The sequence below is a fragment of the Spea bombifrons genome, chromosome 6, assembly GCF_027358695.1.
Source record: "Spea bombifrons isolate aSpeBom1 chromosome 6, aSpeBom1.2.pri, whole genome shotgun sequence".
Taxonomy (NCBI): Eukaryota; Metazoa; Chordata; class Amphibia; order Anura; family Pelobatidae; genus Spea; species Spea bombifrons.
Window position 1 is genome coordinate 10,109,729 of NC_071092.1, and position 12,750 is coordinate 10,122,478.

The 12,750-nt window shown below is 39.5% G+C and overlaps 2 protein-coding genes across 2 annotated transcripts; both read left to right on the forward strand.

The window, feature by feature from the left end:
* Positions 1–375: 375 nt before the first annotated feature.
* Positions 376–3,281, forward strand: LOC128499835 (osteocalcin-like). The gene is made up of 3 exons (XM_053468775.1): positions 376–453; positions 2,107–2,179; positions 3,005–3,281. The coding sequence occupies exons 1-3, from the start codon at positions 393–395 to the stop codon at positions 3,132–3,134; spliced, it is 264 nt and encodes an 87-aa protein (XP_053324750.1). The 5' UTR covers positions 376–392; the 3' UTR covers positions 3,135–3,281.
* A 2,122-nt stretch (positions 3,282–5,403) lies between these two features.
* On the forward strand, positions 5,404–12,509 carry WBP11 (WW domain binding protein 11). The gene is made up of 12 exons (XM_053468758.1): positions 5,404–5,506; positions 6,662–6,773; positions 7,104–7,135; positions 7,591–7,684; positions 8,028–8,224; positions 8,614–8,747; positions 8,939–9,138; positions 9,771–9,968; positions 10,084–10,194; positions 10,290–10,583; positions 11,060–11,233; positions 11,499–12,509. Exons 2-12 carry the CDS (start codon positions 6,710–6,712, stop codon positions 11,927–11,929), a joined length of 1,929 nt encoding a protein of 642 aa, XP_053324733.1. The 5' UTR covers positions 5,404–5,506; positions 6,662–6,709; the 3' UTR covers positions 11,930–12,509.
* The last annotated feature ends 241 nt before the right edge of the window (positions 12,510–12,750 follow it).

Here is a 12,750-nt window from a genome sequence, read left to right on the forward strand (position 1 = left end):
GGGGTTAAATGCATTGAAATGTGACTATTCCCCTTTAATTATTACCCCGCCTCCTTTGTTAAATAATGTAACTTTCTTGTTCATTTTTATGTGTCCTGAATAAACACAGCATACTTTTTGTCTTTCTGGAAAACAGGCGTAATAGAAAAACAAATTCTAAGACAACACCGATCTTATGAACTAGCAAAGGAGTGTGGAAAGAGTAGGACCTGAAATATCCCATCCAAAAATGAGCTGATGTACAAAGAATGTTGGCAGTATGAGGGCAGAATAAAAGCTGTTATGCAATAATGCGTAATATAAGAGGAGCCGAAGCTGTGCAACGGGAACAGGTGAAATACAGCAAAAAATCTGAAAGCCGCGGCTGAATTACACAAGCATAACTTTAAAAAATGAAGATTTTCATCATCCTCTCGTTGCTGTTGCTCTCCGTCTACTGTTTTGTTAAGGAAGGTAGGTTCCTTGAATATGATCAATCGTTTGCCAATCGTGCTGCCTATTCTTTTGACTGAAACTGCTACAATAACAGGAGCTCGGGAACACTACAAAGTCATAAATAATCCTTTTAGCCATCGGGGGTAGATTTTAGAAGTAGCAAAGCAGCTCATTTGCAGAGCCCCGGCTCAACCTCAAGTGCATTTTTATAAGCAGATTGAGTCACTGTTACATTTTCATATATCATATATCTTCATATCCTTTCAAGTACACAACAGACAGTGAGGTACAATGCAGGCCACCATAACCAGAGTCACTCACAACCTCACCACTGTCGGCCAAAATGTCACACTGCCACTAGTATGAGTTAGGATATTGAACTTTTTCTGCCTGTCTTTTTCCTTTGTGGCTGTAGCCGTTTTGTAAATAATAATTAAAAATTATTACTAATTTCACAAAATATTTTTTAATACTAAAACAATTCAATATTAGTGTCTGTGTGAGTGCGTATACTATTATGGAATATGTATTTTCTTTGCCTTCATGCTATGTGCAAACATACCTCCACTGTGTTATACGTGATATTGTGCATTAGCACAAAAGTACTGCCATGGACTGTCACCGTCAAATTCACCAAAAAAAAAAACCTAGAGCCTTTGTGTTTGCAACTGTGTATATAATTAAAAAAGTTAGTTTAAATAATATATTTATTATGTTGTGGCCAACTAGCCCATAAACAACACTGGGCTTCGTATAGAAATCCATAGGTTCCAGCATAATTTAGCATACATTTTTTAAAAAATGTGTGCCCGTCACTTATTGGACTTCCTGTAATAGTTTCCAGAATGTAGACAAAATTTGTGCATTTTTTATGGTAATTGCAGTAAGAAGACACAAGTGGCCATCAAATTAAAAGAAGGTGTGTGGTTTTTTTTGGCGTTTCACCATTACAAGTGATTTGAGAACAAGAATGTTCCAGACTATACAATGAACAGCTGTCTAGTGTATACATTGCGCCACCATGTGGCAATAAAGTGCAACACAACAGATCGCAGAAAGGAATGTAATAATAATGTTTTCATGTAAATGTGAGTCAGTTTTGACAATTTATATGTAAAACACTAAGGTATGAAGTAATTACATTACCAAAAACATTTCTACTGCTAGAGATGACTCTCATGTTGTGTTAAGCCTGATAATCCATTCTTTAAAAGGAAAGCTCCCACCAGCTTTTTTTTACTAAAAGAATAAGTATGTAAGTAACGCACACTAGATGTACTAAGTCATTTTTACTAGTTTTATTTTTGACAATATGCGGCGTCTGATATAATCGAAGGTCCATGGGATTGGTGATGCAGAAGTGCTGTGAAGACTGTGTTGGCATCTTTGGTTTAAGAAATCAACACAGGTTACCACTACTGTATTGGAATGGAAAAACTGGCCTTGGTGCTTTAAGGCCAGATGCTGACAAATCGCAGGCATGGTTACAGTATGCAGTCACTAGCGGGCAGAGTGAAACATAAGTGGATATGTGCATATGTCTTGGCAATTTAAAAACATATCCTTGACAAATATATTTATCTAAGCTATATTTGTAAATGACCAATTTAAAAACCAAATAACGTTCTGCGCAGTAACCGCATGGCTGTATGATTATTTGTCCTCTACCAGACATAAAGATAACGCGAAGAACTGCACATGCAATGATTACAAGACACAAACGTGCCTATGATTATTACGAAAGGTAGGTCCACATAATGATATACTGCTGCTGTTACTATTACAGCTGATGCATGAATCTCTTTAAAAGGGCTCAGTTTCCAAGTTTCTGAGGATATATCCACTACAAGGCATATTTGAACCTTTGCTTAGACATTAAAAGAGGTCTCTATAGTTATGTTTAGGTGGATAGCTTAAATTTTACCTTTAATGGAGCCATATTTATTTATTTTTTCAAGAAAAGGTTACATTTTTCACAAATGCATAGATTAAAATAAACTGTGCCTGACATTATATGATATAATATAAATTATTTTTAGAAAACAAAATATTTCCCTGTATATGCCAAACTAAAAACAACAGGAAAGACAACGAAATATTTTTTTTAAAACCATAAACCCATTAATAAATATATTCAAATTTTTTTTTTTCCAATGAATGTGGTTGTACATTCATGTAAGATTGCACACAAAGCCAATGTAGTACACAATACATTGCAAGACATGTACGTATAACTGAGAATTAATGATACTAAATATATAATAGCTACATGATGTCCCCCGAATCCTCCATATGCATTTAACTACTTCCCTGCACCATGGCCATGTGCTGTGTCGGAGATGTTTTTGGAAGCTGTGCTGGCTTAGTGAGTGTTCCAGAGACTAGGGGTATGGATAAAGTATATGTTGCAACTACTAAAGTTGTCATTTTGTAAAGGGTTAATTTTAACACGCATTCTTTGTTTAGTAGGCAATTGTGTGCCTTTAAGAATAACCTACAGGCCTGTAAATTAAGGTAGAATGAATTAATTCATGATAGAATTGAACGTGGTTGGTTCTTTTCCCACTAGATGGTATCCCAGAGTGAAGACTCCACTAGAATTGAAGAAGGAACAGTGTGAAAACTATTTACCCTGTGACCAGCTGTCAGAATGGGTTGGCTTTTACCAAGCTTACCGCCTATACTTTGGACCTATTTAAGTGGCTACTATATTAAAGCTTCTTAACACGCGCAACCAAAGTGAAAAAATGCTTATGTGCTTAGCTTGTTATAAATTCAACTACTGTGCATGTGAATCATGATGCTTAATAAATGAGTGTGTGCTTAAAACACAATATTAACCAATATTGGCGGGGTCTGTCTTTATTCACTTATATGTTACAAGATATTCTTGCACACTTCTGGTGGTATCGCAAATGCCTAACATATACTCCAACAGCCTTTAAAACCAAGCTTAACATGAAAATGACACCCTTATCTCTTCACTTCCACTCTCCTCTCAACAACTCTCAATGTAGACGAGCATCAATGGCACGTGAAGGTGTATATCATAAAACCTACACAGCCTAGATGAGACACAGATCCTATCCTGGGCCTCTTCAACTCATTCCAAGTGGGGGGAGGGGTTAAACTATAATTAAAAACCCTTGGGGCATTTATATGGGTTAAAGTTCGAAAAACACCCATTCAAGTTGAACTGATCCCATCGTGTAGCTCTCCATTCCTGCCTGTGCTCCTGACCCTTCTAAGTTAGGATGACCAGACTGTGGTGGAGGAATAGAGGATGAACTTTGTCCCAATTTTGGTTCTCCCAAATCTGCAGGACCACGGTGTTTCCGGAAAAAAACAGTTTCGGCTGAAACCAGGTGCAAGGCCATTTTGGAAGCTACAGCAAGCATCTGTTGCCCATCCTCTCCTCCCTTGCATTTGCTAAATATGGGCATACTGCTATTTTATGTGAAATGATTGGATTAGAATAGGGCGTTATTTCCAGTCTTTGTGATAAGCATATATATATACATCCATAATGCGCCTTAATAAACAGAGATCTTATTATACATACACCCCCGTCTGTGTGTCTGATTTCTCTCGAGCCCCTCGATAAAGATATATAGATAGAAGTTCTCGGAAATTCTCTAACACTGTAAATGAGTATATGAATGAGTGAATGAATATGTGTGTGGTAGCATGGATGTGTAAGTGGAGGGGCACAGGAAGTCTGTTTGAGGCTAGGATGCCACAGGCAGGATGTTTGGGTACAAAGATGGCAAGTCTTGTGCTTCCAATCTGGGTGTTGGGCAGGTCCTGTGCATACAATCTGGTAACATAAATCAATACTAAATGGAGGGGCAGCATTGGGGCATAAATACTCACTGGCTGGGGGAGACACACTAGGGGGAAAAAACACAAAAGGGCATCAATGTCTAGGCGGTGCGGAAAATACTTTTTTTTTGTTATTGTTGTACCTTAGCCCATCTGGATTTAGGTGTTTGGGTGGTGTTGTGGCAGAGCCTGCCCTTGTGTGTGTGTTGGTGTGGCAGGGTCTGTCCTGGTGTGTGTTTGGGTGTTGGTGTGGCAGAGCCTGTCCTGGTGCGTGTTTGGGTGTGGCAGAGCCTGTCCTGGTGTGTGCGTTTTTGGTCATGTTTCCTGCCACCTTATAAATAAATAGAACAACTTAATTTTTGTTTATCCAGAGATAAAATGCCCTCTTTAATCTGTAGTCATTTCAGAGGACAAAATGTTCTAGGCCCAGAAATCAGTGAGAGGAAAAGTAAAGGTTTTGTTATTTACTCTATTTCAATCTGCATATTTTATTAAAAAGGATTAGTGGCACTAAATTGTGGCTTCAAATGTTGCGTGTTTGGTGTACCGATGTCCTCTCTCTCCCATCACATAAGACTCTATCCTATATTATCTGCCGAGCACTGTCATCTTTCTCCAATACACATTGATGCAGAAGAGTTAAAATTTTATTTTATTTATTTCCATAAAAAGGCCACCAAAATCCCCAGCACCAGGCCCATTATGATCTTAATCCGGCCCAAAAGATTCTAAGTGCTTTTTTAATCTTATGAACGGAATGTTATAAATAACGTATGTATCATACAATCACTTCATAAACTCATACCAAATACACTGCATATATAGCTTGAAGAAAATATGCTTATAAAACCATATAGGAAAGCCATGCGGGAACAATTCAAAGTGAATTGTCTCATAATTACACAAAAAAACATGGCCGGGACATTCCTCTTATGATTTATTCATCAATATGCTTCAATGGGCCCTGGAACCGCCTCCAGTAGCAAAGTGCACCACCGTGCGATACCACCACACGAATCCTACTCCGTCTTCAAACCGTTAACAAACGGTAATAAGTGCGCATGTGCGAACTAAGAGCCGCCCCTAGCTTCGAGAAATGGCATAGCAACGTGGCCGTCCCATAACTCCACCCTATTACAGGCGCAATCATTCTACGTAACCAGGCGACACCGGAAGCGGAACTACGTCTCCATGTTTCTGGATACATGGTGTAGTGAGCGGGCAGCGAAGTGAATTAGTAACCGAAAAGGTGATTGTAAGAGGGGGCAGAGCTTTATTTGCAGACTTTATGCTTTGTTTTATTCTGTCTGTTGAGATGTGTTCGCTGATCGTATTTAGAACCGAATGATTAGCGTTTTGGTTTGTATTTGTGTGTGGATGTAAGTATGGATGGCGTGGGTTCAGGGAGTAACTGGTTCTGTCTGTGTAAACGTGTGTGTGTGTGTGTGTGTCTGTGTAAGTCTGTCTGTCTGTGTAAACGTGTGTCTGTCTGTGCCCAAAATGATGCAGTTCAGTCCAAATGACTTGTAATGGAAGTTTGGAGCTTATGTGACTTTGAGATGAAAATTGCTGTGGCTAATCACTGTCTACTGGATCAACAGAGCTCTGTCAAAATGTCCAGTTTGTTTGTTTTTTGTTTCGTATTTTTGCTGCATAATTCCAGAAAAAAATAAATGTTTGTTATATTTAAACAAAGGCAGTCCTGCTGGATGTATTCATGTGTTCTATTTACATTGCCTCAGTCCATTCGGCTGGGGATGTGTGAAGCCTTGATGTGTTTGATCCAGTAGCTCAGAAATACTTTTGGTTTGTGACAATAATAATAATAATAATAATGGATTCCCTATAGTGAAACATTATGCACAGTGCAACCTTTTGCCCGCAGTTGGTGAACGTTAGCCACCTGCTGCTAATCTCCCTATTAAAACGCTGAAGCCTTTAATTTTACTTCTCTCTACATTTGGCATGTTTTTTATGTTTCTCAAAATCGCCAAGTTACCTTTATTGTATACACATTTGCTTTAGCGTGGACTAATAATAACGCTTTATACACTATTTGCTTGCTTAAATGCTACTGCTTTTGAATTATTACTAATAAAGTCACATCTACTTATTTTCTGCTAAAAGCTACATTTAGACTTCCTTTTAAAAAAAAAAATTGGCTCCATATGACGTTTAGATAGTTTAAAATAAATGACATGCTTTTATGAACGGGCTGTCAAACAATACATTACTGTTACAGTTGGTTTGAATGCCCTTCCTGAACCGAGTTGTCCATACGTCCTCAGATGCTTGGTCTTGTTTTCTCAGTGTTTGAGAATTAAAAGTATAAAGGCTATATGGGACCTCAATATTATAAAGTATATTAACACATGTTTTCCTTATGTTTATATTTTCTTTACAGGTTACATTTTATTTCTCATTGAAGTTGGTGGTGAGCATCCATTTCAAAATGGGGCGAAGATCCACTTCATCCACCAAGAGTGGGAAGTTCATGAACCCCACAGATCAAGCACGTAAGTGATTCATATGTTAACTTTGTTTCTGTTTTTCTATCGGTGAAGCTATAGGTAACCACTGTAGTCAGCTGTGTGATGTTTTGTGTAACTTTCCACACAGGGAGCGGATTCCCTAATTCCTTTGTTTATCCTATACCTTCCCCTCCTGTATAGACTTCATCAGATGGTCCCCTTTTGTTGTTTGGTTGTAGTCCACCATTGAATGAATAGCTAATCTTGTGGTAGCTGACATGCAGCATTTCCCCTCAATACTGATTTGTTTATTAAACCTATATCAAAAATGTCTAAGGAAAATTGTATTCTGAATTCACTGTCTTGCCTCTACAGGAAAGGAGGCAAGGAAGAGGGAACTGAAAAAGGTAAGCTGGTCGCATTCATTTTTGTATGCGTATGTATGTATATACGTGTGTGTGTAGTAACACTTGGTTTATACTGGTGCTACCTAACACACAATCTTTATTGTGTAGAAATCTGATGTTCTTTGCCAGTAATAAGGTCTTTGAAGATTCAGCCGTATTTGAACACTGCAAGGGCTTGGTTAGATCAGATATCACCATAAGGGAGTATTTAAGATGTTGTATAGCAGTATCGGTGAAACATGCGTGAAAATAAAAATTAAGTGAATGTGTTGAGCTTGAAACCTAAGTAATGAAGAAACAGAAAAGTAGTTAGTAGGGGTAAGGAGAAAGCTGTAGGAAAGGATGAGACCACAGTGGCATAAATTAAACACTAGAAAGGAATGTCAATAACTTTGAAGGCAAGCATGAAGAAAAGGGACATTTTTTTAGTGACCAGTTTTCTCCTCTGCCTGTAGAACAAAAAACAAAGAATGATGGTGAGGGCTGCTGTGTTGAAAATGAAAGACCCAAAGCAGATAATCAAAGACATGGAGAAACTTGATGAGATGGGTAAGTACACGCTGGAGAGGACATAGGCTTTATTTAACCTTGTTAAAGGACAACCGTGTTGAGAAAAAATGTTTCTTTAAATTCCTTAAACTTTAACATTAACATTAATTGCAGTAAAACCTTAATGAAAGGATATAGGAAATACCATTTTTCCAGCCCCCCTCCCCCCATCCAAAGAAGAGAAGAGTCCTCCTGAACTTTATAAAAAATGTCTTCACCATTGGGAATTTTAGTCTGACTGTGGAGATCTAAATAATCTAAGGTTCTTTAATTGCAGACAGATTACTTTTCTTTTTTTGTTCACCATTTTAATCATAATGGTTAATACATTTATTATTTCCAGAGTTTAACCCTGTACAGCAGCCTCAACTAAATGAAAAAGTTCTCAAGGACAAACGGAAGAAATTACGAGAGACGTTTGAACGTATTCTACGACTGTATGAGAAAGAAAATCCTGAAACCTACAAAGAGCTCCGGAAAATTGAGCTGGATTATGAACACAAGAGGTCACAGCTTAGCCAGTATTTTGATGCCGTGAAGGTAAGGATCTACTATAGATAAAATGTTTCACTTGGCATGAATATACAGTTTTGTATATTTCATCTTCTCAATGCTTAATTGTGTTCTTTAACATTAGATGGTATATAGTTCCCTAAAGAAAATGTATTGAAATAACCAGATTTAATATTTTGGGCAATAACTAAAACTAAGAGACAAATTGTCAGCGTTATATGGGACACACCTGTCGTTTCCTACCAGGATAAGGTGCACTGCATCTCATTGTTTAAACTTATTAATGAAACCTTTTTTTGGGTGGATAATTTTAACATTTTAAGTTTTGGAATGTTTTCCAATTGAAACCTTTTTGGTAAACATAATTTTTTAGTTTCCATAAAGTCATCTACTGATGTTTGTTTATCTTTGCACAGAATGCCCAGCATGTTGAGGTGGAGAGCATCCCGTTGCCAGACTTGCCACATGCTCCTTCCAATATACTGATCCAGGACATCCCGCTTCCAGGAGCTCAGCCTCCTTCCATCTTAAAGAAGACTTCTGCTTATGGGTAAATGAGAATGGGTTTGTTTTCATGAGATCGCTTATGGAAGGAACGAGGTCTTAGGTGAAAAACAGAAAACAATACAAAAGCGTGCTGTATGTAATTTCACTGAACTATAAACCAATTTCCAAGAACAACAACCCCTAAAAGATTAGTAGTCTACATTAACGTCCAGTAACTGTACTATCTATTCTCAGCCTACCCGGACGAGGTGTCTCCATGCCTTTTCCTCCAGGCCATGGTGTGCCACGCTTACCCCCGGGAAAGAAGCCCCCTGGACCACCACCTGGGCCTCCTCCACCCCAGGTACTCCAAATGTATGGCCGTAAAGTTGGCTTTGCTTTAGACAACATCACAAAACGTCGGGATGAGGAGATGAGGTACAGCCCTGAAGCAGGTGAGGCTTCCAAAAAATAAAAAAAACGGTTCAACCCAAGGTGCACTGAACATTACATTGCATCTGAAGTTTGTAACTAGTACTCGGTAACCTGTTTTTGGAGTTAAAAAAACAAACCAAAAAAACGGTTCCTATAAGGAATTGATGGTGCTAATTGTAGGGTGGCAGAATAATGCAAAACTGCAAGTGTCTCCAGAACTCTTAGAAGAAGTTCTGTACTATGTTGCTATTAAACCCGTCTCTGCTGTAAGGCTAATGTTTCTGTGAATGGAAAAGGGATGAGCAGCCTCAGTTTCACCACAGGGTCACATGACATAACATGACCTCAGTACGCTTGTCTCCCCGTGCCGGTTCAAAATAGATTAGGTACCGTCCAGGTAGGAAGGGCCCTTTCTAAACAATTTTGAGTTGGTAAGAGGAGACGGGGACAAGGGGGTCACACCAGCCCCCAAGAGGCACAGGCTTCGTCACAGCTGCGACCTCTGTAGTTATGCCAGTGGCCCCATATTATCTGTTCTCTGGTTAGCCATCATATGTGGTTATTAAATAACAATGTGAATGATGGTTACATTTAAGGGACTGTGCTGTATTCCACATAATATTTAAATTAGGGGTAACTTACCTATCCCCAGGAGCGCAACGAGGACACCATGATGGTGCAAGCTCAAGTGAAGATGAAGGTTATCCACATGAGATGGAGCAAGACAAAGATGACGGTGGCAGCAGTTTAGATGACAGTGATAGCAATCAATCAGATGACAGGGACACTGATGGTGAAGACTACTCCCAACGTGATGAAGAGAAGAAAAGCAGTGGGGAAAGGAAAGGAAGTAAGTTAAATATTAATATTTCTGCATGACTGCTCAAAGAGCTGAGCTCTGTTGGTCTATCAGTAAGTTACCTCCTGTCTTTTGTATAATGGATCATGTTCTCCACCATTTTCAGCTCATAGTGTGCGATTTGCTGATGCACCTGAAAAACCTCACAAGAAGAAGAAGAAAAAGAAGAATGTGAAGGATTTGACTCCACTTCAAGCAATGATGTTGCGTATGGCAGGTAATTATTTATGTCTTTGTAGAAAGTAATGAGGTTGTAATTGCACTACTTGTGTAAAGAGTTCACATCCGTAACACAGCCTTATTATCTTTCAGGTCAAGAGCTGGCTGAGGAAGATGACGATCACGATGGTGAAGATTACTCATCAACATCATCTTCAGAGGATGGTTCTGATTCTGAAGACTCCCAGCATCCTGAGGAGTCTAAATCTGAAAGCACTGAAAGTTCTTCAGCACCAATCACAGTACCACCACCAGTTACTGTCCCACCTCCACCACTACAGATGCCTCCTTCCATCATGACAGGACCACCACCTCTTGGACCTCCTCCAGGACCACCACTTAGGCCACCTGGGCCACCAACAGGCATGCCCCCAGGACCACCACCAGGTACTAAAACTTTTTTCAAATAAAAAAACTTTCACAGTAGGATGGCCGTCCTTATTTTAAAGGGGCTCCAGAGCAGACTTGGTGAATGCTGCTCATAAGGGGGTATATTCAGGCCCATATGCACATTCAGAGAAAGAGCTCTCATTGACTGACTGACCGGCTGCTTTAGAGAGCCAATTAATGGCAAAAATGAGAGCAGCTACAGAGCTGCATTTTGTACCTCAAGTAAGTTCAGAGTACTTCAGTACACTTTCTTATTAAAGAGGGGTGCCACGAAAAGTGAACCTTTTTTTTTTTTTTTCTAGTCCCTAATTTCCTTTATTTTATTTAGCAGACTATTCCATTGGCTCTAATTATTCTAGCGCTTCATAGACGGTGTAGTCTTGGTAGGAAAAGACAATTGGGTTAGACAGCCATTTGAAAAATACAGTATAAGTTGTGTTGTGGCACTTTAATTGACCTTAATATTTCTTCAGGTGCTCCTCCATTCATGAGGCCTCCTGGCCTTCGTGGGCCACCTCCTCGCTTATTACCTCCAGGGCCACCACCTGGCCGCCCGCCAGGGCCACCACCAGGGCCACCCCCTGGCTTACCTCCGGGTCCACCCCCTCGAGGACCCCCACCTCGTCTTCCACCCCCAGCACCTCCAGGTAAGTACCTAGTAATGAGTGATTGGATGGGTACTAATTAGTACTGGCTATACTAATTAAGCTTATGATCTTCGACTACTTTTGGACCTTCATGTTGTTTTAAGTAATATAAAGTGTGTCCTTTTGTTACAGGTCCACTTTAAAATGCCTTTACAGTTTTCAGTGACACTGACCCTGTGTCCATTTTTTTTTCTATCTCTCAGTGATATGTGTGTTTTTTTGTAGACATTTTTTATAAGACTTGTCTAATTTCAAATTGATACAGGTATGCCACCTCCTCCTCGCCCTATGATGCGTCCTCCTATGGTTCCTCCACCTGGCACTGCACCCCCAGGTATCTTCCCTCCAACACCTTTAGCGAATCCTGGTGTTTTAAGTGCGCCACCAAGCTTGATACAGCGTCCAAAGTCAGACGAAGGTGGAGCCACAATTGAGAAGAAGGCCACGGCAACCATCAGCGCTAAACCCCAGATTACAAATCCCAAAGCTGAGGTGACGCGTTTTGTACCAACTGCCCTCCGTGTACGCAGAGAAAACAAGGGATCAGCACCATTCACGGCTCAGAAGAAACCAGAAGAGGAGCTTGCAAGACCAGTTGCTAAACCAAGTCCCAAGGTTGGGGGGGCCCCAGTACCTGTGCAGACCAAGGACGATATGTATGAAGCTTTCATGAAAGAAATGGAAGGGCTTCTCTAAAAGCCCGCAAACACATGCTTGCATTGTCCTTCCAGTTTATCTGACATCATCATCAGAACTATGAAACCTACCTACAAACTGTTATATAGGTGTCGTCTCTATTGTGATCAGTATAAAATGTCTTCAGGCTGGTGTGTTTTATTAGTGTGAAATGTAGTTGGCCTCCTAAATTCTGAAATATTCCCAAAGCGATGACTTTTCAAAATATTTCTAGTTTTTTTTCTTTCTTCTTCAGTGACAAAATGGCAAGATTTGTGCTACTGAAATCAGAGACTGAAGAGGGTCAGTAAAATTAATTTGGATTTACCATTTTGGTCTCTTTGTATTACCACTTATAAAGGAACATGGTCTACAACTGTTGGGTTTTTGATTCTGCACAGCCAAAGACATTGATTTTAGGTACATTTACATGGCCTGTAAGTGTTGTTGCTCTTATCACATGACCTGTATTTCATGATGTCACTATTAAGGAAATCCATTGCTCCTTAAAATTAGGGTAATTTACTTCATTATAATTGTTTGCGAAGGAAATCCACCCTGAAGCTACTGATCTAATAAACATACATCCTTTTTAATTTGGCATTACATTTTTTTTCTTCCAACTGCTATGGTGTGGGTTTATAATGTAAAGCTTTCAGTGATACATGGCAGACAGAATACCCTAAGCTCCATGTATGTAATGAATGTTGGTGGAATCTATGTCAAGTATAGCTGTATACTTAAAAAATTGCAGCAAATGTCTTGCTTCAAGTTGACTCATCTGCCAGCTTGCAGAAAGAGTGGAAACGTATCTATTCATAGAAATTCAGATTTTTGTCTTG